The 24,570-nt window shown below is 37.4% G+C and overlaps 1 protein-coding gene across 1 annotated transcript; it reads left to right on the forward strand.

The window, feature by feature from the left end:
• Positions 1-22,261: 22,261 nt before the first annotated feature.
• On the forward strand, positions 22,262-24,288 carry lbx1b (ladybird homeobox 1b). The gene is made up of 2 exons (XM_052126073.1): positions 22,262-22,629; positions 23,819-24,288. Exons 1-2 carry the CDS (start codon positions 22,317-22,319, stop codon positions 24,286-24,288), a joined length of 783 nt encoding a protein of 260 aa, XP_051982033.1. The 5' UTR covers positions 22,262-22,316.
• Positions 24,289-24,570: the final 282 nt, after the last annotated feature.

Raw genomic sequence — 24,570 nt, forward strand, 5'->3', positions numbered from 1 at the left:
GGAGCTGAGGGAGGCTCAGGAGGCGGAGCTGAGGAGGGCCTCGGAGGTGGAGCCGGGAGAGGCGTGGGAGGCGAAGCTGTAGGAGACTTGGGAGGCGGCACCGAAGGAGGCATAGGCAGGGCCGTGGAAGGCTCAGGAGGCGGTGCCGAGGGAGGCGGAACCATGGAAAGCTCAGGAGGCTCAGGAGGCGGAGCCGTGGGGGGCTCAGGAGGTGGAGCCGAGGGAGGCGGAACCATGGAAAGCTCTGGAGGCTCAGGAGGCAGAGCTGAGGGAGGTGGCGCCGTAGGAGGCTCTAGAGGCGGAGACCTGGAGGACTCTGGAGACGGAGCCCTGATCGGCTCGAGGGCCTCGAGTGGCGGAGCCCTGGAAGGCTCGAGAGGCTTGAGAGGCGGAGCCCTGGGAGGCTCGAGAGACTGGAGGGGTGGAGCCTTGGGAGGCTCGAGAGGCTTGAGGGGCAGAGCCCTGGAAGACGCAAGTGACTTGAGGGGCAGAACCCTGGGAGGCTCGGGAGGCCGAGCCCTGGAAGGCTCGGGAGGCTTGAGAGGCAGAGCCCTGGAAGGCTCGAGAGGCTTGAGAGGCGGAGTCCTGGGAGGCTCGAGAGACTCGAGGGGTGGAGCCTTGGGAGGCTCGAGAGGCTTGAGGGGCGGAGCCCTGGAAGACTCGAGTGACTTGAGGGGAGGAGCCCTGGGAGGCTCGGGAGGCCGAGCCCTGGAAGGCTCTAGAGGCGGAGCCCTGGAAGGGTTGAGAGGTGGAGCCCTGGAAGGCTCGAGAGGCTTGAGGGGCGGAGCCTTGGATGACTTGAGAGACTCGAGAGGCGGAGCCCTGGAAGGCTCGAGAGACTCGAGGGGTGGAGCCTTGGGAGGCTCGAGAGGCTTGAGGGGCGGAGCCCTGGAAGACTCGAGTGACTTGAGGGGTGGAGCCCTGGGAGGCTCGGGAGGCCGAGCCCTGGAAGGCTCGAGAGGCTTGAGAGGTGGAGCCCTGGAAGGCTCGAGAGGCTCGAGAGGTGGAGCCCTGGAAGGCTCGAGAGACTCGAGAGGCGGAGCCCTGGAAGGATCGAGAGGTGGAGTCCTGGGAGACTCGAGAGGAGGAGCCCTGGGAGGCTCGAGAGGAGGAGTCCTGGGAGATTCGAGAGGCGGAGTCCTGGGAGACTCGAGAGGAGGAGTCCTGGGAGACTCGAGAGGCGGAACCCTGGAAGACTCGGTGGGCGCTGGCTCTTGGACGGGCACGGCCACTGGCGATGGCTCTTGGACGGTCATGGCTACTGGCGCTGGCTCTTGGACGGTCATGGCTACTGGCACTGGGACGGTCAAGACCACTGGCGCTGGCTCAGGGACGGTCGAGGCTACAGGCGCTGGCTCAGGGACTGTCGAGGCTACAGGCGCTGGCTCAGGGACGGTCGAGGCTACAGGCGCTGGCTCACTGACGTCGGAGGCTACAGGCGCTGGCTCACTGACGTCGGAGGCTACAGGCGCTGGCTCACTGACATCGGAGGCTACAGGCGCTGGCTCACTGACATCGGAGGCTACAGGCGCTGGCTCACTGACATCGGAGGCTACAGGCGCTGGCTCGCTGACGTCTGAGGCTACAGGCACTGGCTCACTGACCTCTGAGGCTAATGGCTGTGGCTGGTTGACCGTGGTATGCGCGAGCTTGGGCTCGCTGAATGTGGCTGGCGTGGGCTCGGGCTCGCAGACCGGGGCAGGCGTGGGCTCGGGCTCGCAGACCGGGGCAGGCGTGGGCCGGGAGGCGGAAGCACATCTTCTCTTCCTCCTCCGGGCAGACGAAGTAGACCGTGTGGGTTCTGGGAAAGTGACTGGCGCGGGGGTTTGCTCGCTGCCAGGTGGGGCTGGCGCGACCGAGAGCGATAGGGATAGCTGAAGAGTCTCCACTGTGGATGGTGAGGTAGGGTCCTCCTCAGCAATGCCCACAGTGAATGGTGAGCCGCACACCAGTAAGGTCACCTTTACGAAGCCTTGGAGCGTCCAGTCGCGCATCGCCGGTGGCAACCGCTCCTTGAGCGAACTACTTAAATTGCCCCTGAAGAAGACCACCTGGGCTGAGTCCGGGAAGTCCGAGACGTTCGCCAGCTCAAGGAAGTCGCGAATGTGGTCTTCTACCAGTCGGTCCTCCTGCTTTAAACAGAGCAGCTGATAGTTGGCTCGTTGAACCGCTGGATCCATTGTGGTTCGATCGTTCTGTTATGGATAGAGACAGAGGCAAATGGGAGGTGTGGATCCAAACGCGGAACTTTATTGTAAACAACTAAAAATAACACAAACACAGGAACAAAAGAAAACATCCACGATGGGAAAACGGAGACTAAACCTAACTGAAAATAACACAAAACACAGGAACAAAGGAAACATCCACGAAGGGAAAACAGAGACTAAACCTTGACAGAACATGGAGACATCTACAAAGGGCACAGGAACCTCGAACGAGTAAGTGATAATAGGGAACAGGGCAGGAAACAAGGAACTAACACATACAACGATCGACAAACAAACAGAGGAAAGGCAGGGTTTAAATACACAAAGGAACAAACAAGGGAATGAGGGACACCTGGAGGAAACAATCAAGGGAACACCAATCATAAAAATGAACTACAAAGGACTATCTGCAATTAATCAAGATGGACTTCAAAGACTTTGGTCATTAATCTTACAGTTCAAACACAATCTATGTTTAATCAATGACCCTTATCACTTAGTTTAATAATTTTAAACCATGATTTTACCCATACATAATTAATATTTACATTACATTCATAATGTTAGCCAGAGGGGAACTGGCCCCCACAGTGAGTCTGGTTTTTCCCAAGGTTATTTTTCTCCATTAATCTACATCTTATGGAGTTTTGTGTTCCTTGCCACAGTCGCCTACAGCTTGCTCACTGGGGTTATTAATACAATTATCATTTAATTATTTATAAACACTATTAAAATTCGTATTTTATCTAAATTACACAATGATGATTAATCGACTTTATAGACATTACAGTTCTTATCGTCTGTTAATGCTAATATTCTGTAAAGCTGCTTTGAAACGATGTGTGTTGTGAAAGGCGCTATACAAATAAAATTGACTTGAATTGACTTGACTTGACTACAGAAAAACAAACAGGAAACAGGAACTAAACTAAACTTCAACATAAAAGCACAAAAAAAAAAAAAAGACAACAATGAACATGACACTTCACAGGTTACACAATGAATTAAATGGTGTATAATGATGTTTTGTTTCTTTCTGCATATGCTGATGACATTGTTGTTTTATAACAAAAAAATATATATGATGAGCACATTGTTCAAGATTTTAAGGCATTGCCTTTTTTTAATTTAAAATTTCATCAGCAAATATTAATTAGAGAAAAAGTGAGGCTTTGCTGATGAGAAGGTGGAATGGAGATTACCCTAGACTCCCAGGGGGGTTAATTTGGAAAATAAGTGGTTTAAAATACTTAGGAGTATTTTTAGGTAATGCAGCCTTTTTTTGAAAAACTGGAAATGTTGGAAAAAAGTAACAGGACATTTGAAGAAATGGAAATGGTTGCTTCCACAGATGTCCTTTAGAGGGATAACTCTTGTGATTAACAACTTGGCAGTATCTTCAATATACATAAACGTGATGACCCACCTCCTAATCTACTGGTTAAAATCTACAAAATAAAGAATCAGTTGTTATTTTTTTGGGTGTAAGGTCAGTGCATCTTAAGAGATTGTCGCTGTCCTTTTCTGTATATCGCTGCCCCCTTTGGCATATCGCGGTGCTGTTTTGTGGCCCGTTCTGCATAACGCGGCGGCTCATTTCAGCTTATTGTGGACCATTTGGCCCCATTTTGTAAAAAATAAGACTCTTCAAGACTGGACCAAAGAATAGCTGGAAGAAAAGAAATGTAGGTCTTATCAAGTTCAATCTAGGACATGAACAACTCTGCTTTAAAGCCCAACCCACAGAATTCTCCAGTGAGAAATATCTAAAACTCAAAGACAAGCAAAATATCTATGTTCTTTTGCTTCATTTGCACTAGTATTCCGGTTAAAGGACAATTTGCAGCAGATCCACATATACTGTTGCAGTTAACGGTAGCATCAGCTTTATCAGAGTAGCCTATGAAATCCTCTGAACATTATCAGTGTTGTTACAATGCTGTGCACATTTGCAATATAGAGAATGCATAAGATTGTTGTTGATGCGATGTTCAGCAAAGCGACACAGTAAACAAACACCAGTTCTGAAGTGCATTCTGTACACTCTAAAAAAATATATATTTGCTGCTTGTTCAATTTAATTACTTAAAATGAACTAAAACTTCACAATTCAACAGTGTGTCACAACTGCATTGCATTCTATCCATTTAAATTTGTAAAATGGAAGCTTCAATTTGTGTTAGGACTACATAATTTTTTTTTGTGTGTGTTAATGTAGCATTGATGAAACTGGTCATGGGATATCTATTTCCCAAATTGCTTTGCATTGGACTCAATAGGGAGAATATATGTTTAAATTAAGTGTTATTTAATGTGTTAATAAGAGTTTCTGTTATGTTGGAGTTTTTGGGCATTATAGTGAAGAGTGGAGCTTGAGCAATGATGAGGACATATGTCGCGCATTAAATTGATTTCTCGCATCGTAAATGCTGTGCTAACCAAAGCATAGTTACTAAACTAAACTCTGAAAGGTTCCAACCAGCATGTACTTAGCATGCTAAAATTCACTAGAAGCAAAAGAGATTTATTTGACTTACATTGACACATCTACGTTTGTCAGGATTACTTAATTCCACCAGGTTCTTTCTACACTAAGTTTTTGTGTTGAGATTACATAGTAATTGTAAGTTAAGAAATCTAATTTCATACATGTGGAACCACTGTCCACTGACAGTGTCGACTAAGTTAGATGTAGTCTGTACAACCACTTCCACCTACTGACATAATTTAAATAATCACATGGATGAATCCAAATCTCAACCTCTAGCTGTTTGCACTGCTCTCATACTCTGATCTGGAACACCACAAATACAAGCAGTGAATAAAACAATAAAGCGTCCCAGTGCTGTTGGTCTGTGCAGTAAATCAGCAGTCTTAGAACAGCTAATATAATCTGATTTGAGGGCCAATACTAAAGGTTGTGCAAAAATGCCTAAAGTGATGTGCACATGAGAAGACTCAAAACATATCAGTAGCTTTGAAAAGTTGTTTTGTTCTACATGGAGCAGGTCAGCATGAACACATGATGGCCACAGATATCACGGCATGAGATTTCTGCATCCAAGTCACAGCATTACTGTGGCAGACCAGTGCAATGCAGCAGTCAGCCAGCATGAGTCACCAACAGGTATTCATTTGTGAATTATTAAACAGAGACAAAATGAAAATGAAAAGAAACAAAACAAAACAGCAGATCTGGTGTGAAGTGGCAGCATGCTTATAGTGGTTGATTTTTACATGAAATTTGTGATCATTGTAAACATCATCTTAATGGGTGGTAAGACTATCAAAACCAAAGGGCCTCAATTACTCAGCTTCAACCATACAGCAGCACAGGTCCGCTATGTTAAGGACCTTTGAACTCACTTTAAACACTCCACATATCCTCCTCACCAAGACATTAGTCTGACTCAAGCCACACTGTTATCAAAGTGATAGAGAAAGGGGCCGCTGCAGCTGTCTGTGTGTGTGACGAAGCACCCTCTCCATCACTGGAAATAGTGCGCCTTTTTTCTATCCACCTCAATTTCTCCCAAACACTTTTCACTCTATGCTCCAGAGGGGGCCGCTCAATGTAAGTGACCACTCACCCTTCAGCAGCAAAGAGCGTACTGTGAGACAGCTGTGCTCTCCTACACTTAATAGACAGAACAAGGGGCTGTGTTAATGTGTAGCTTCTCTTTGTAGCCTTAGTCTACTTATGGACAATAGAGCAGGCAGGCAGAAAAGCTGTATGGGGAGAATAGAGTTACTGGGTATTTAGGCCTAGTTCATAAAAACAAGAAAAAAAAAAGTCTTGGATTCATCACTGTCTCATTTGGGTGGAAAAGAAAATGTGTGTCAGAGTATAGAGGAGAAGTCAGCAGTTCAGCAGATATAGTCAGAGAGGAGCTGTATATACAGCAGATATACAGTATATAGAGCTGTGACAATACATTTTATCGGTAACATTACATTACTGTTGCCTAAAGCTTTGCAAAAGGGTTTATTAATGGATAATAAGTCATTTGCAAATGCACTATTAACAGTGTTGGGTGTAATATGACACTGCAATCTAATTAAATTTAAGTAACAAACTGGTGTAATACATTACATTTTAAATTCTTGTAATCAGATTAGTTAATGAATTTTAATTAAAGTTTATGGGGTAACACACACACACACACACACACACACATATATGGATAAATGGATAGTTCAACCAAAACTGAAACTTATCTCATTATTTACTCAACCTCATGCCATCCCATATGTGTATGGATTTTTTGGAATAATACCTCAGCTCTGTAGGTCCATACAATACAAGTGAATGGTGGCCAGAACTTTTATCTCCAAACATCACATAAAGGCAGCATAAAATAATCCATAACTTCAGAAGTGATATGATAGGTGTTGGTGAGAAACAGATCAATATTTAAGTCACTTTTCACTATAATCTCCACTTTTACTTGCACATTCTTTTTCTTTTGTTTTTGGCAATTCACATTCTTTGTTCATATCGCCACCTACTGGTTGAGGCTGGTCTCTTTTTATAGATAAAAATGACTTAAATATTGATCTGTTTCTCACCCACACTTATTATATCACTTCAGAAGATATGGATTTAACCACTTGATTCTTATGGATAACTTTTATGCTGCCTTTCAAAGTTCTGGTCACCATTCACTTATATTGCATGGACCTACAGAGTTGCGATATTCTTCTCAGAATCGTTTGTGTTTGTGTGTATGTATGTTCAGTAGAAGAAAGAAAGTCATAAACATGGTATTGCACGAGGGTGAGTAAATGATGAGAACATTTTCATTTTTGGGTGAACGTTCCCTTTAAAACATGAATTATCTTCATATGTACCTCTGTTATGTGACAGCTGAAGGTACAACGACAACAAACAAGGAGTAATACAGATACTATTTTGAAATTGTTGGAATGGAAAATAAAAATTATTCAGTTAAAATTGTTTTAGAAAGTAACTTAAAAGTAATTTGTAATATTATTACATTCCACTAAATAATCAGTAAAGCAATCATTTTATAATTGAAGAGATACAGTATAATAAGCAAATTGTAGTGGATTACTATTTTGAGTAACTTACATAACACTGATAATAAATAATTGAAATGTAGTTATAACAACATGTTAAAATAAAAAGGCAACTTTTATGCAATACTTACAAAATACTGAGCATTTTAACTTGCATGTTATACATGCTTAATGAATACACTTAATAAAACTTAGAATGAACTTAAAATGCCCTAATTCATTGTTTATTCCACAAAGCAGCAAAACTGCAGCAGACTGTTGAAGAAAGGTAAAAGGAGGGATTATGTCATTTCACATCTACTTTGTGTTTTAATCAATTACTGTAATGTCTTGACTCATTTCGGTTGTCACTTTCCTTGTCACGTTGATGTCAAAAAAGTATGCTACTCCAAGTGGTGTCCCAACTTAACTAGTCCTACTGAAGATACCTAAAATCCTCTGCAAAAAACACTTTTCCAGTCTTCATGCTCATTCACAACATATTTCATATGTTATAAAGCCAGAAGAACACTAATCCATATCAAATTAGGTACACAGTGTAGGTTTCTAATATTGGCAATTCCTAAATAAATGCTTTATATGTATCCACTTCCATTAAGATACATTTTCATAGGTTACTAATGTTGAATTACTGTTAATAAGTATAACATGTGAGGCAAAATAGCTCACTATTTGGCAGATTTCGTATGAAAGTCACTCATTTTAAACATGTTATAACTGAATATTAGTTATTAATAATGCATTTGAAAGATATACTCATAAACCGAGGTGCATAAGTTCTGGTCAATGAGGCCTATAATCAGTAAGTTCCAAATAGAAATACAAAACCTGTGCTAATTGAAAGAAAACAAGTTAACAACAAGATTGAATGCAATTTTTGGTTATAATATAGCATAATGAGAAATGTATATGCAAATTTTAATAAACCGGTCATTTTTGACCTGGAAGACCAAATTAGGTAAAAAATTTTATGACAGCACAATGGTTAACAAAGGGAGCATTAATTTAAAGTGTTACCCATTTGTTCAGTCCATGTGTTCCCTGGGAATTGAACTCATGTCTTTGGTGATGTCAGAAACATGCTTTACAAGAGTCCTGTAAAGGCAAAATCAAATGGAGAGTAAACTGATAATGGAGAGGGAAAGAACTATAAACAGGGATGTAAACTAAAATGTTTTACTCTAAATTATCATTTGATTCCAGTCAAAGGATGATTGGAAAATAAAACACCTCACAGACTATTACAACAATGAAGCCAAACTTCAAGCAGTGTGTGCCATAAATGACGGCAATTCAGTATGCTAATGAGGCCCCCTTTATTTGATTGGCTGGCTCGTTAAACTGCTTAAAAGGCTTTCACTAACCCATCTGATTGATGAGTGCCTGGCAGGCTCAATGTGGGAGTGTTTTTGGCCATTTGAAGTTGTTGTACAACTGTGAGGGGGTGGCCAACATGCTGACAGAGAGACATACAAACATACTGTTCTTGTACAGTATACATACAAACACACTAAATGGCTTCACAAATGAACACAAAGACAAACTCACTGTAACATTTACACTGATGCACACACTCATTCACACATGCAAAGCAGCTGAGCTTTCCTATTCTCTAATACCAACCCATTCATCAAACTGTGTGTAATTGTTGCAGCCTTTTAACAAAGCCCCTCAACATTTTTGTCTTGCGCTCTCTATCTCTCTCTCTCTCTCTCTCTCTCTCTCTCTCTCTCTCTCTCACTCTCACACTCACACACACACACACACACACACACACACACACACACACACACACACACACACACACACACACACACACTTTGTCTCATTCATCACAGTGAATATAATTGTTGTTAAAAGGCACAAAGCAAATGCCCACAGTCCTCTCTCTCTTTGTGATAAGTAAAGCTGGGTGCTGTCACAGAAAGTCACTGATCTGACAAGAAAACCATATGACATCAGAGTGACTCAATCATGCACAAAAACTTCTCTTCAAAAGATTCAGTATTCCACCTTTTCACTTATTCTAACTGACATGGTGTATGTTTGTGTATTTTGAGTTATGTAATGTGCTAGATCTGCATTAACCTTTAAACAGACCTCTCAACCATTTGGTAGAACATATTTTGAACTATTATATCGAGATTAAAAACACAACAAGTAACTCTCTGCAATTCGGATGATATATGTTGAGCGCATAAATTCACAATCATTGCAGTTTTGAAGAATACACAATTTGTCAGCATCTTTTCAGAATTTATTCAGTGAAATTACTCTTAACACTTGGGATTATTCTTCCCCCAAAGACACACGTTATTTATTTATTGTTATTTTTTATGTAATATAGTTTCAGTGTGCTTTCTGAACAGATCAAATCAACTACATACCAAAAAAAGTTTGATGAGTGGGTCATCATTTTTGGAAAACATGCTTATTAAATGGTTGAGATGCACATACACACACACACCTACACACTTTCATACATGATTGGAGAGTCTCAGTCATGGCAGAATTGGCTGCACTGACATGGTCTTCATTGTTGGATTAATTAAATACTGCAGGTTTGACACTTTGACCTGTCATTGAGTTAAATCACTGAGTCATCAGTCATTCAGACACACACACACATAGACACATGCTTGCACACACAGTGCTGGGTAGATTATTCCTGAATTTTAATCTGGTACTGATTACAAATTACATAAATTATATTCAGCAACGTGATCTCTTGGATTACATTTTTGAAGTAAACTAATATGATATGACTAATATGATAAACTAATATGCTTTTGGATTACATAAAGCCTAATTCTTGTTTATTTGATGACACATGCATTTGATTTGGATACATTTGTACCATTTGGGTAATATGTAATCATGTAATCCATTAAAAAGTGAGAGTTGTGTATCAGTAATCTGATTCTATGATGTGTATCAGTAATCTGAGTATTTTAAAACATAATTAAATCTAATTACAACTACCAAGCACTCCACACACACACACACAAACAAACAAACAAACAAACAAACATGTAGTTTCTTGCAATTTACCAATCCCCCGTTAACTCATTTTTGGTTTTACATGTAATCCGTTAGAGAGTTAGAGACCCGCATCCGAAAGCTAGTGGAGATCAGGGAGAAAGAGAAGCCGGTAGATACTGTTTCAGATGCGAGTAGTACAGCGAACAACACACACACTTTGGTTCTGGCTCTAGAGCCCCCCGCTGCAGGGCGTTTGGGTGACATCTCAGCGGCATACTCCTCAGCAAAGCGACACCACTGTCCCATTCTTGTTAGCGTTTCCAATCGATTCTCCCACTCAGTGATGCACACACTGAGAATCATGTTGAAAGAGCGTTGGTCATAGGTACATGGAATTGAGACTCCAGCCACCATCATTAAATGCATTTCGTGTGCCAGAGCATCTGACATCAGATCAAGTGCTGGCTAATACTAAATGTAGATTTTCTTAAATTGTTATTCATGTCGGCACTAATGATGTTCGGCTTCGCCCGTCGGAGATCACTAGAGATAATGTTAAAGAGGCATGTGAACTTCCAAAAATGATGTCAGACACTGTAATATGCTCTGGCTCCCTCTCTGCTCATGAGTTTATTGTAGATTAGTGTCACTGAATGGCTGGATGTCTGAGTGGTGTCCGGAGAATAGCATAGGATTTATAGACAATTGTAAGAGTTTTTGGGGTAGACCTGAACTGCTAAAGAGAGGCGGACTCCATCCCTTCAGCGAAGGTGCAAACTCCTCTCTAATAATTTAGCTCAAAGTCTTAATTGTGATAGTATTTGACTAACTGGGGCCCAGGTAAGGAAGCAAACTGGCTAATCCAAACATCTTCTTGCTGCCTTGAGATGTCACAAAGGTCACATAAACTACAACACAGAGAGACTGTATCACCTAGATACAGACTCTAGAAGTAAACAGACTGTGTCTGTTCCCAGAACTACCAAATATTAACCCCTCACTAAATCGTCTAAATATTTTTTTTTTTATTAAGGTCAAACTTGAAAAAAATCATATAAATATAGGGCTGCTAAACATTAGATCTCTTTCAACTACAGCACAAATTTTAAAATAAATTATAACAGATCATAATTTTTATGTGCTCTGTTTGACAGAAACCTAGCTTAAACTGGATAAATATATTAGTTTAAATGTAGCTACTCCCCCAGGTTATTGTTATAAAAATTAGCCTTGTCTGAACGGTTGAGGAGGTGATGTTGCTGCAATGTACAGTGAAGTTTTTGGTGTTACTCAGATGACAGGATAAAAGTTTAAGTCTTTTGAACTAATTATGCTTAAAGTAAAACTGTCAGATATAAATGAAAAATCTCTGTCATCTTTTGTCCTTGCTACAGTATATAGATCACCTGGGCCTTATTCTGATTTCCTTGGTGAATTTGTAAATTTTCTATGAGATCAAGTAGATCTAGAGCTATAATTGATGGTGACTTACATTCACATATATCCGTGTTTCTCAAATGGTGGTTCGCGACCAAAAGTGGGTCGCAGTTCTATTCGGACAGGGTAGCGGACAGCAGGTAAAGAACAATGCCATGGTTCTCCCATTAAAGATTTTTCGGTGGCCACCCAAGTGTTAGAGATTATTTAATGATAATATAATATTTAATAAAGAGATTGCTTAATGATAATCTTGCATTCAGCTTCTCATCTGCACTGCAATATTTTCATGGTGCGATTAAAGCATTCACATGAGTGTAAAGGTATGCCTACCAGAACGTGCTAATGATCTGGGCCTCGTTTCCCAAAACCATCGTAAGCCTAAATTAATCGTAGTTTCCATCTTACAATTCATCTTAGTTTTGCAGCCTGTTTCCCAAAAGCATCATAATTTAAGTAGTACTTGAAAATGCTCGTAGATTAACGAGTACTGTGGAGTAATCATACACCACGAAGAACATCGTAAGGACACAGACTTATGCAGACACTTGCAGGACAATTATGAAATTAAACTTTACACATTTTAAATACCTATAGCTACAGTTTATGCCCATTTAATATCAGTATACATAAGTTATAATTAATTATTATTTTTAACCAACAAGAATAATAATAATAATAATAATAACAAATAAATGCAGAAAATATTTAGTCAATATTGGATGAACAGTTAATTAATAAGGAAAAAAACGTATTTGTGGACTAGTTGGTAACAACAAAGTGGTGGAATGATTGTTGCAGAGAACTGTACAAATTACAATCAGAGAGAGAAGGAAAAAAGTCACTAACTTGATGCCATTGATGAAAATTGTCCATATAGTATATTTGCTCCTCATCCTCGTCTCCTCTTCCTCTTCGACACCTAAGGGCACTCTTGCCCACACCACTCGTAGTGTAGTATCCCACGTGGTGTGTAGCATGGCTGTTACCGTTATCACTTTTGGGAGTAAAGAGCAGTCTTCCCTTTGTTTGGTGAATGTCCCTAAAGCACAGCTTCCATGTGTCTCCTTATTTTGCACTCTGCAATTATATGGTGAACCTCGTTGTATTCAATTAATGCTTGTCATTAGCAGGACCATACACAGGGTCTCCGCTGTCTTCACTGATTCTGGAAGCTTCAACCTCAACCCACATAGAACATTTTTAAAACAAAATATTTGAAGTTTATTGTGCCACCAACAAACTCGAGAAGGCCAGCTGTCTGCTCTGATCACACAGTTCTAAGTTCTCATTTATATACCTTTTAGTTATCTTTCTTGGACCCATTAATCTCTCATGTTCACTATCTCTGACCAATGGGCCCACACTTAGCATTTTTCCACTCGCCACCATTATCTTTCAGGCCTTCTACTTTTTATCTAATGGTGGAAGGTCTTTCACTTACCTATTTTTAAAAATGGTTATCTTTCTTCCATAGAATATACTGTTATCTACTTTCCATAGAATGTACTATTTCACTCCTAATGTAAGGGACTTTTCCACACGTGGTCTTAATGGTGACCCAGATACACATCTGTCTCCTTTTACCTTATAATAACATTATATTGTTACCTTCATTTGTTTACACATAATATTAATTAATTATTTTTAGAAAATATACCATAATGCATGCCCTTATACTGGAAATCCATGAACAAAACTATGCAAGATAAAAGGAAATGCGACTCAGGATACATTAAATACAGGTTACGTTTTTACTAATGGTTGGGTCGCCACTTGATTACCTATGTAAAATCTGGGTCCCGAAGCAAAACCAGTAGAGAACCACTGACATAGATAATGAAAATTACATGGTGGGATTAGCATTTATAGATATTCTCAACTCTCTTGGAGACAGACAAAAAGTGACAGGAACAACTCATCGGCATAATCATACTCTATATCTAATTCTGTCATATGGTGTTGATGTTAATACTATAGAAATTCTTTCGCAGAGAGATGACATCTCAGATTATTACCTTGTCTCTTGTATGCTGCAATCAGCTAATGTTACTCAATCTACACCATGCTATCTTTCAGGAAGAACAATTCTTTTGACCACTCATCTCATATACTCAGTAAGCCCCAAAGTCTAGAAGAACTTGATGAAAAACATAAAAATAAATACAGTCTTCTCTAGCACTCTTGATAGTGTTTCCCCTTTTTGATTAAAGAAAATTAAAGAAAAAAGGCCAGCACCATGGTACAATGATCACACTCATGCTCTCAAGAGGCCAGCTCAGAAAATGGAGTGCAAGTGGAAGAATACAGCATTTCGCTGAAAATGGAAGGATAGTGTCTGTAGCTACAGACAGACACTAAAAGCTGCCAGGTCATTTATAGACCAATTTCAAATCTCCCGTTTATGTTGAAAATACTAGAAAAGGTTGTGTCCTTCCAATTATGTTTATTTCTACAGAGAAATAGTATATATGAACAATTTCTGTCAGGATTTAGGCCACACCACAGTACAGAGACTTCACTTATCAGAGTTACTAATGACAATCGTCTGATCGCAGCTGCATTTTTCTTCTAGTGCTGCCTTCGACACAATAGATCACGATATTCTCTTGAATAGGCTAGATAATTATTTTGGCATTTGTGGACTTGAATTAGCATGGTTTAGGTCCTATTTAGCAGACCACTACCAATTTGTCACTACCAATGAAATTTCACAATTCTCCAAATTAGCAGAATTTATCAATGAAATCAAAGATTGGATGGCCAGAAATGTCCTTCTACTCAATTCTGACAAAACAGAGGTACTAGTTATTGGACCAAAAACCTCTATAAATAAGACGCTAATATATAATTTCACTCTCGATGGATGTACTGTTACATTGTCCTCAACAGCAAACCAGATACCAGTAAGTCATTTGAAATTCCAATTTTTGTAGAACAGCATTCTTCCACCTAAGAAATATGACACATGCTCTCTGTTGCTGATGCCGAAAAATGAATTAATGCGTTCATGACCTCAAGACTAGATTTTTGTAATGCATTACTGTTCAAAATGCAGCAGCCAGAGTGCTGACTAGAACCAAGAAATATTATCATATAAGCCCCATTTTATTGTCGTTACATTGGCTACATGTTAAATTCTGTTAACATACAAATATTTTAATGGTCTAGCTCTACAGTTCTTAAGTGACATTCCACCATGCTTTATTACATCTCATGCAATTACGATCGCAAAACTCTGGCCTGTTAATAGTTCCTAGAATATCAAAATCCACAAAAGGAGGTAGATCCTTTTCATATTTGGCTCATAAACTATGGAATAGTCTCCCTTACACTGTTCGGGAGGCCGACACACTCGGTTTAAGTCTAGACGTAAGACTCATCTATTTAGCCAGGCAGACACCAAATTTATTCTTCACCACACAATTAGGCTGGTTTAGTTATGTCTGCTGGAACCTGAAACATTGATCATGATCTATAACTCTGTAACTCTTTATAAAATCTGATCTATAAAAAATTTAATGGCATCTATGCTAATATTAATTATATTTTCTTACATGTATCGACCTAGGGACTCCTATCCCGAGGTCATCAGAACCATCCGGATCCAGCTCCATTCCTGCTTGGTATCGGACCCCATTGCTATGTGTCTATGATGACAAAATACAGCTGTTGCCAGCCAGACATCACTTCAGTCTATTAAGATCTCAGATGATGAACTGAAGCCAACCATAAGACATGGGATACTTCATATACCATTGGCTGAACCTTGGACTTAGGATAGACCTCACTGAAATTACCAGCCGGTTGAACTGCAAAGCACCTCACTGATCTCGGCTTGCATCACCTTGGTCAAATGATGGCCATCAGCAAACTAACAAAGGACAATGCATCTATATGAACTGCTGCAGATAATCCAGGATGAACTTCAAAGAATTTAGTCATTAATCTTACAGTTCTTAAAAAATATTTGTTTAAACACTGACCCTTAACACTTACTTAGTTTAATTATTTTAAACCATGGCTTGAACTGTACATAGATAAGTAATATTGCCATTATATTCATGCAGTTAGCCAGAGGGGAACTGGCCCCACAGTGAGCCTGGTTTCTCCCAAGTTTATTTTTCTCCATTAAAACAACATCTTATGGAGTTTTGTGTTCCTTGCCACAGTTGCCTTCGGCTTGCTCACTGGGTTTCTAAATACAATTACTTATTTTTATACACACTTCATAATCATATTTAATCAAACACACAATGATGACTCTTTAAGACTTTATAGATATACAGTTTAATTTTCTGTTAATGCATGATTTTCTGTAAAGCTGCTTTGAAACGATGTGTGTTGTGAAAGCACTATACAAATAAAAAAAAAGACTTGACTTAACATTTTGTAAATACGTAATTAAAAAAAAACTACATTTAAATGTAAATTTCCATCCATCCATCCATCCATCTAAATGTAAATTTGTATAATATAATTTGACATGTTTTATTGGCGAGTTTTCATATAATTAAAAAAGCTCTCTCGTCCCCAATATTGTACATTTTGAAACATTATTAGTGAAATTTTGATATCAGGCTGCTTGAACAACTTTAAAGAGGAATGACTGTGGAGTCAGGCCTAACTAGACAGGCACAGTGCCACATGGCATGAGCTACAGTGTAACAAATGCTCTGCCCTGAGGACAAAGAAGCATCCAGCTGCTATATATCTATAGTCTCACATTTAATGAAATACATGTTGCACTTTTAAAAAGATTTCAGTAAGATTTCAATAATACCCAATACTTTTTTTTAAAGTATCTGAGACAAAAAACAAAAAATTATGAAATTTTTTATTTTATAGGAATTCTCACACCATAATTTGGAGTCATTATTCTACATTTATATATGTACAATTAAAAAGTAATTCACATTTAAAAATATTATTGGCTTCTATTGTTTTCATTACAGACTTCTGTCAGTAGGCCGTTATCATCTATTAGCATGTTTTAAAGGAATATTACAGGTTCAATACAAGTTAAGTTCAATCGACATCATCTGTGCTATAATGTTGATGACTACACATTTTTAATTGCCTTCGACTCGTCTTCGCAGTCGATTTAGCTTAATTTGAACGGGGTTCCAGTGTCCTCAAGTGTCCTGTAGGTGGCAAACTTATGTTACAGAATCATAAGGACAGCGACACCGAGCTATGTAAAGAGTGAACTCACATCCTTTTCACATTGGTTTGTTGGAGAAGCATGTCGTTAGGAAACGAACTTTTAAAAATAATTTAAGGAACCAAATTCAAAACTAGTTTAATTCCAGAATATAAAGGGTTTGATTTGAATAAATAATAGTAGCCAAAGGCAGGACTTGTCAGGACTTGTATTGACACATATAGTAAACATTTGAACATAATCAACAATATGTGAATAAATATGTTCCCTGATCATGAATATTAGAAAGTGTAAACAATAAACAGGCACATTAATGCATAAACTATTATATGCTCAGTTTGACATGTTTGTATCAAAGATTGATCAGTTTCCAGTATATTAATTGTTTTTACCTTTAGGGAAATTGTGCTACAAAATCTCAAATTTACAGCCCATTCACCATTAGCTTTAGGGTAAATAATCCATTATATTAATGATCCTTGCTTCAGTGCATTAATTAATGTTATTTAACTCTCTATATTCTTCACTGTTGATAGCTTTTTCATTCTGTGATGCAGCCTTTTAATTACACTGATTTAGAATCAAATTATTCTGTAGTCATGCAGCCATTTTAAAGTGTTTCACCAGTACATGCACATTGAATTTTAAGAATAATTCTCAGTTGTTTTTGACTGTTATCTATTTTACTTGTTTATTTAGGTTTTCACATGGCAGTTTTTTTTTTTTTTTTAGCTTAAATCCAATATGCTCTGAAATATATTGTTGTTAGACTGTTATTGTGAGCTAAAGCAATAATGTGGTATAATAAATGAATATCTGTGCACAGTACCCCTATAACTTTAGAGCATCACACTTAATATCAGAAATGAATGTACACTTAAAATGAACCTGTAACATGACAGAAAAAAAATCATAACACTGCACGTAAGTGAAAGGAAAGACTAATTTATTGCCATCTGTATGAATTGTCAACTATATTGCTGTGTGTGTTCGGTACATGAAAGGCTGTGATTTTTTACTCCATCTTCTCTGGATTATGTTTTACTCTGACTAATCTGAAGGTAGTGACCCCCAGCTGAACATAAATCTGAGCTTTTTGTTCTATGAATCAAACAACATTTACCTCTGACTTTCAGGATATCCTTTTTATTGCACATTCGTTGTTATAAAATAGTGAATAATAATAATAATGATAATAATAATAGTTATAGCTATTATTATCTATATAGATTAATTAATCAATGAAGCATAGGTCAAGAAGCAGAGCTATACCATGGAACAGCTTTACTATTTTGTTGTTACTTTTCTTGCTATTATTGAGAGTATTATATATTTTTTTATTTGATAATTTATTTGCTTGCTTGTTTTTTTGTTTGTTTATAAATATGTGTGCTAGAGATACAATAGAAGACAATCATGCATGTTTTTCTAGTATTTAACCCATAAACACATACCTTGGGACTTGACCCGGGACTTGACCAAACCTTGTACCTCATAATTTATTTGGAGTTGTGCCCACACCTCTTTAGTGTTCCTCAATTTTCTCTTAGAAATAGAATACACAAACACACACAAAATAAACAAACAAATCATAAATAATACAAATAATAATGAAAAAACAACAACATTGCCAACATAATTTTTTTAAATAATGGTTTATTTACCAAACGTGTAAAGGGTCATTAGAGATTCTAGGTATGTAATAGTGTTTAGTGTCAAAAATACTTTTGTACTTCCATAAATATATTTTTATGATTATTTCATATCTATATTATTTTACCTTCACAGGATATATATATATATATATATATATATATATATATATATATATATATATATATATATATATATATATATATGTTTACAAAATAAATTATTACTATATTTATACAAATAAATACTATATCACATTGATTTTCTATACAATGATGAATTATCTGTATCCCATATGCGTATACACATACATATTATAGGCCTACACGCTATTTGTTACTTAATGTGCACTGATATGCCAGTAATTTAATTGATTTATATTTGACATTGCTATTTTATGAAGAAACATCATGGAAGTCAACTATAATAAGTACAACGCATGAACAGTATGATATGACTGTTGGTATTTGGGTGTACTACTGAAAAAATGTAAGTTGTGCATCTATTTATACTCAATAAGTGCCTAAAAATATTTATGAGTAGCTTATTGGCAGCTTATGTAGTGTATGTCAATATGAATTACAGTCAGTTGCGTCTCATGAAATTTCAGTGTGAAAGTAAAGAATCATGTTTTAGATTTGTCCTGATTTGTTTAATTATCTCTTTGCTATATATTCAAAATAAAATATAAAAACATATTTTATTCTATTATTTTCTAATTGTCTTGAAATTATTTGGAAAATGTTACACTATCTGGGCCTTTTGTAGATCCATTTGTGATACGTGCATATAAGACCCGAATATGTATGGATGTTTGGTGCATTAAAGGGTTAATGTATTTATTTCCTTTGTGGTGTCTGGCTGAATTATAGGAATGTTTGTTCCTTTTGGACTAATCCTATATTTTCATGCTTTTATTCCTTTAAACTTTGAACTTGGCACAGTTCAAAGTGTGCTATTGCTCACAACTCTCAAACACTCACTTTGCTGTTCACCACATAACTGAAAGATTAAATCTTTTCACATTCACATAAATAGGTAATGGATTAATGCATTATTTAATATACGTATTATTATATATATTATTATTATTCTTATTTTTATTATTATTTTTTTTTTCTTTAGCACTAATTATTTGAGGCTTGTCTCACCATGGAATTAACAGCTTGACAATATGATTGAACAGTAAACTGACAGTTTTGGGGAATTTGCGGTTAAGCATTGTAAAATCGAATAATAGTCTAATAGACTAATAGTAGTAGCATTTTATTACATTTATAAAACTGTTCAAGATAGTCCTTATTAAACAAACTGTAATAAAAGTCTGCTGATGTAAATGCACTCTAAAACATCATAATTCTGAATTATCCTTTGTAAAGATGGACAATATTTAACAAGGGCAAAAAATATAAAGGTTTACTCCAAATATTGTGACTTATATATATATATATATATATATATATATATATATATATATATATATATATATATATATATATAGTGAGCAAACAGTGCCAAAATGGCTTCATCAGAGACCTATGCAGATCAAGTGTTCCCTGCAGGGAGAGTTAAGATGTCAGAATAAACGCTTGTACACATGAACACACCCCCATGCTAATGCTTACACATTAAAAGTGTGCTTCAATGTAACTTAAAGATTGGTGGTGGTCTGTTTTTAACGGTTTGAAGATTATCACACTCTCATGTTTCACTTAGATATTGGAAACTGTTCTTCCTCTACCTCCATCACTCCAACACAAACATACATACACTCAGGTGTACACACGTAATATTACACCAAAGGTTTTGTCAAAGTTATGTTTATATTTTACTAGATTCTTCAATATTTTAGAAGTCTTTTTTTCTTTATTGGTTGATTCTCAATTTGCTTTTAAATGTAAAGTTAAATTAAGTCTTCTTTTTTGTACATCACTTTGGCTTTGGTTCCACAGCTGTTTTTGAATGTGCTTTATAATAAAACATAAACTGACCTGACATACACTCCCTCTGCTGATATATCCAGAAGATCTTCCATCTATGCTTCTATTGACCCTCAACCTACAATGGGATTTATACATTTATTGAAGCCATTTTATAATTTCCCCTTAAAAAAACATGAAGATATCCAGTTATGCCTTTCCGACAGATGTGTTTTTGGTCAAGAATACAGTCACTATTATAGAAGATTTTGGAGGGGTTGTGTATTTAAGAAATATAAATCAAAAATATTCTTCATATAGACACAAAGCCTAGTTTTAGACTACTGCAAATGTTCAATGATTGTCAGTGTAAGATTAAAACTATGGATATAGTGAATCCTCATCATCATGTATTTTTACATCAACATAGTCTGAAGAAAGACACCAAACAAAGATGGCGGTGAGAGGTCAAGACTGCCAATTACTTAACCCTCAGCACGCATTGAGTAGCCTATTCTTTGGGGCATAAGTGTTGTTCCTTTTGCTTCCTTTAATCTCAACATTGATTGCAGAAATATGCGAGTATGTTTTTGGTTCTAAGATCATGAGAGTTTTCAGCTTTCTTGCCAGAGGCTCTTTAATAATGCTGTTACTAATGTGTGACTATGTGACTACTATTTGTGTGTGCTATGCATCCACATACTGCCAGTTGATGCTCAGGAACTCTTTATGACTTCAAGCTTACTTTATTCAGTAGCCCTATTATTTAATTGGGTGTCTTTATATCGAAAGATTACATGACATATTTGTACTTTTATCAATTATCATTTGTCACACACAGGACCATTTAAATGTCACATGAAAAGTAATGAAGGCAACAACAACAACAAAAAAAGTTGGTTAAAAGGCACAACATATATGCCTTGTTATTAGGCCTATTTGCTCAGTTATTATTATTCGTACTAGTATTGCAACTATATAGCTAAGACTATTAATAATCATGGCGTCATATTCAACATTGTAGTCATCATAAGGTTTTTAATAGGCTCAGAAATAGGTCGCATTCTGAACCAGTTGCAGTGCTCCGCAATTAAAGCAGCTACATGTATGTTTGCCATTACTTGGGCAACCAGTTTTCTCCTGTTATGGACTGCGGATAAATTATTGTTATTGCTTTATTGCTGCATCAGAATGACTATCTTCTAATTCAGAATGGTACGTAAAAATGTTGACCTTGTGGTTCACATATGCTTCAACACAGGTCACTCAACATTGAAGTAAAGGCTATCAGGTTGATAGTGCCTACTTTCATTACTTTTCCTTAACATATGAAAAAATCAAAATGTCACCTTGATAACACGTTTCAAACGTTGGATTATTGTTAAGAAACGTTTAAGGAACAGAAAAGGCTTCATTAAATAATGTAGAAAGAATAATAAGAAATAAAACGTATTTTAAATAGGCCTATATCATTGTCTCACCAGTTTTTCACTTTGAATTAGCTTTGTTACACAACTTAGAACAGGCACATCATTTAAGACTATTTGTTTCTCGAGCAGGAGACAAAGCCACCAAACACAAACTCTCATCACTTCACACGACTCCGCCTTTTCGTCATAGTTAATTAACTGAGTGAGCACTAACTGGTCTCCTCAGTCTCCTGAACTCCTCACAAAACTGCAGAACAGTCAAAGTACAGGACTAGAGCCAAGATACTTTAAAAAAAAAAAAAAGATAATTTGCTATAGGTGTAAGGCGATTACTGCAAGTCATCTGAAGAAGAAGAAAAAACATTTGGAAAAGTGGTTAGAAAGTGTTGTTCTAGCGTTCTACTTAGAAACTTTTGGAATCTTGACAACACTGTTCAAATGAGTTTTTGTTACTGAAGCTAGCTACTTTGGAAAGACTTCGATGACGACCGGCAAAGTTGTCAAAATCTGTGAGGATATGGAGAGACGTGGGCTAAACCCCCTCGACCACCTTCCAGCACCCGCTAGTTCCAACAAGCCCTTTACCCCCTTCAGCATCTCAGACATCCTCAGCAAACCGTCTGTCAAACGAACTCGAAGAATTCACCTGCTTCCAGCCTCCGAGACACCCCGGCATGGTACCATTATATCAAAGCAGACTCGTTTCACTCAAACATCGCCTCTGTGTGCTCTTCAGGAACTGGCAAGCAAAACCTTCAAAGGTCTCGAAATAGGTGTACTTCAAGCAGCAGAGGGTAAGAACAAACAGTGCTTAGAGATTATAAATAACACGAACAAACATCAGTAATGCTAAACATATTCAGGCATCAAGAGTTAATGTAAACAATTATAAAAAAAATTATATATATAGAAATGTAGGCCTAATAAAATTATTTAAATTGATTTGTTTATTTTTTGGCTTATTCATGTTTATCAAGGCCTACATATTTACCACTGTAAAATCTAATTTTTACTTAATATCTAATAAAGCTTAGATAGATTTGAAGGCAATCGGTTTGCATGCTTTTTCTAAGTAAACTTATTTGGCGTAAATAAAGTTAACTTAATTATTTATGTAGGCCTACAATTTAGTAGTTACAAGTAAACTAAATCTCACTGTTTTTATTTAACTATTTAAATTGAGTTATAGCATGATACTGCATATGGGGAAATATGACTGGATTCTCCCAACCCGATCTCATGAATAGTCGTACATATTTTACGAGTTGGCTATTTGGTGTGCTGCATTCTCCTCAGTAGCCTACTTCTTAGTGCACATAGATCTACACTTTATAAAGTACAATTGAAGAATGACTTACATTTCACACAAACAACTATCAACCAGCTACAACAAAACAACAACTATAGTCATAAGAATTCAAACTATATAATTGTTTTAATAACAATTATTGTTTTTCTCCATAAGTTCCCTTGTCTTGATAAAACACGTCTAATATATTCAAGCACGTGGGCTTATGGGTATCCCACACTTGATCATTTTGAGTACTTTTACTCGAAGCCAAAGTTTATATTTGAGTTATAAATGCCTAAATATTGCATTTCAAATACGTTTTAATTAGGACGACTTGATTTTTTTTATTAATGACAAATTTAGGGTTTTGAGAGTAACAACTTAATTAAAACTGGCAAGAATAGTACAAAATAAAGCTTAAATCGTGTCAACTTTTTTTTTCTATAGAATTTATTGGGATAATTATTTTAATTAACTATTAATACTAATAGCTATTTGAGATAACTATTAGTAGGCCTATTTACAATGTATGAGCAGTTAATGTAATATAGCCAGCCTGTAAATTGTCCTTCCAAAATAGTAACTTCAATTACAGTAATTGTGAATTCTACAACTGTCCAACAAAAATCTCAATCATAAACTGTTGGATAATACAGCATCATGCAATAACCTATTTTCCCTTTAATCCACAGGAAGGGAAGGATTGACTCTGTTTGGTCAAAAGAACAGTCCTAAAAAGCGCCGCAAATCTAGGACGGCCTTCAGTAACCACCAGCTATATGAACTAGAGAAAAGGTTTCTCCATCAGAAATACTTGTCACCCGCAGACAGAGACCAAATAGCCCATCAATTGGCGCTGACAAATGCGCAGGTCATAACCTGGTTCCAGAATCGACGGGCAAAATTGAAGCGAGACTTGGAGGAGATGAAAGCGGACGTGGAGGCGGTCAGAAGTATCGTGCCTCTGGATAAAATTGAAGAACTGGACGATCTGGAGCGGTGTGCAACTGGAACCACGGGGCACTCGGGGCTCGAGTCCTCACCACGGATAGGTCACGAGTCCAAGAATGCGCACAAATTATGTCTGTCCCCCATGTCGTCTCTCTCAGACCACACAAGTCAAGACTATTCCGAGGACGAAGACGTGGATGTTGATGTCTGATGTGAATCAGTGTGGCTCTTAAAAACAGAGATAAAAAACAGTGTCTTTGATTCCATAGAGGTTTTGCCTATTTAAGACCTTACTGTATACGTAAAGCCAGCAAGCATTCTATTCATAGCCTACATGGTTTTAGTGTTTGCTGAAACTGAATAGTGAAATTAATTTATAGCCACAACTATGCAAGTCTAACTTTTTTTGTTGTCTACAGTATACTATCTCTGCATTCAGTGTTTTTAGAGTATCTAAATACATACATACATTTAGCCTATATAATATACAGTA

Source organism: Xyrauchen texanus, chromosome 5 (assembly GCF_025860055.1).
Source record: "Xyrauchen texanus isolate HMW12.3.18 chromosome 5, RBS_HiC_50CHRs, whole genome shotgun sequence".
NCBI lineage: Eukaryota > Metazoa > Chordata > Actinopteri > Cypriniformes > Catostomidae > Xyrauchen > Xyrauchen texanus.

Bases quoted from the DNA above. Each gene is read 5' to 3' on its own strand.
- lbx1b (XM_052126073.1), top strand. From the start codon at position 22,317: ATGACGACCGGCAAAGTTGTCAAAATCTGTGAGGATATGGAGAGACGT. The intron at 22,630-23,818 runs GTAAGAACAAAC...TTTAATCCACAG, and splicing joins TGTACTTCAAGCAGCAGAGG to GAAGGGAAGGATTGACTCTG.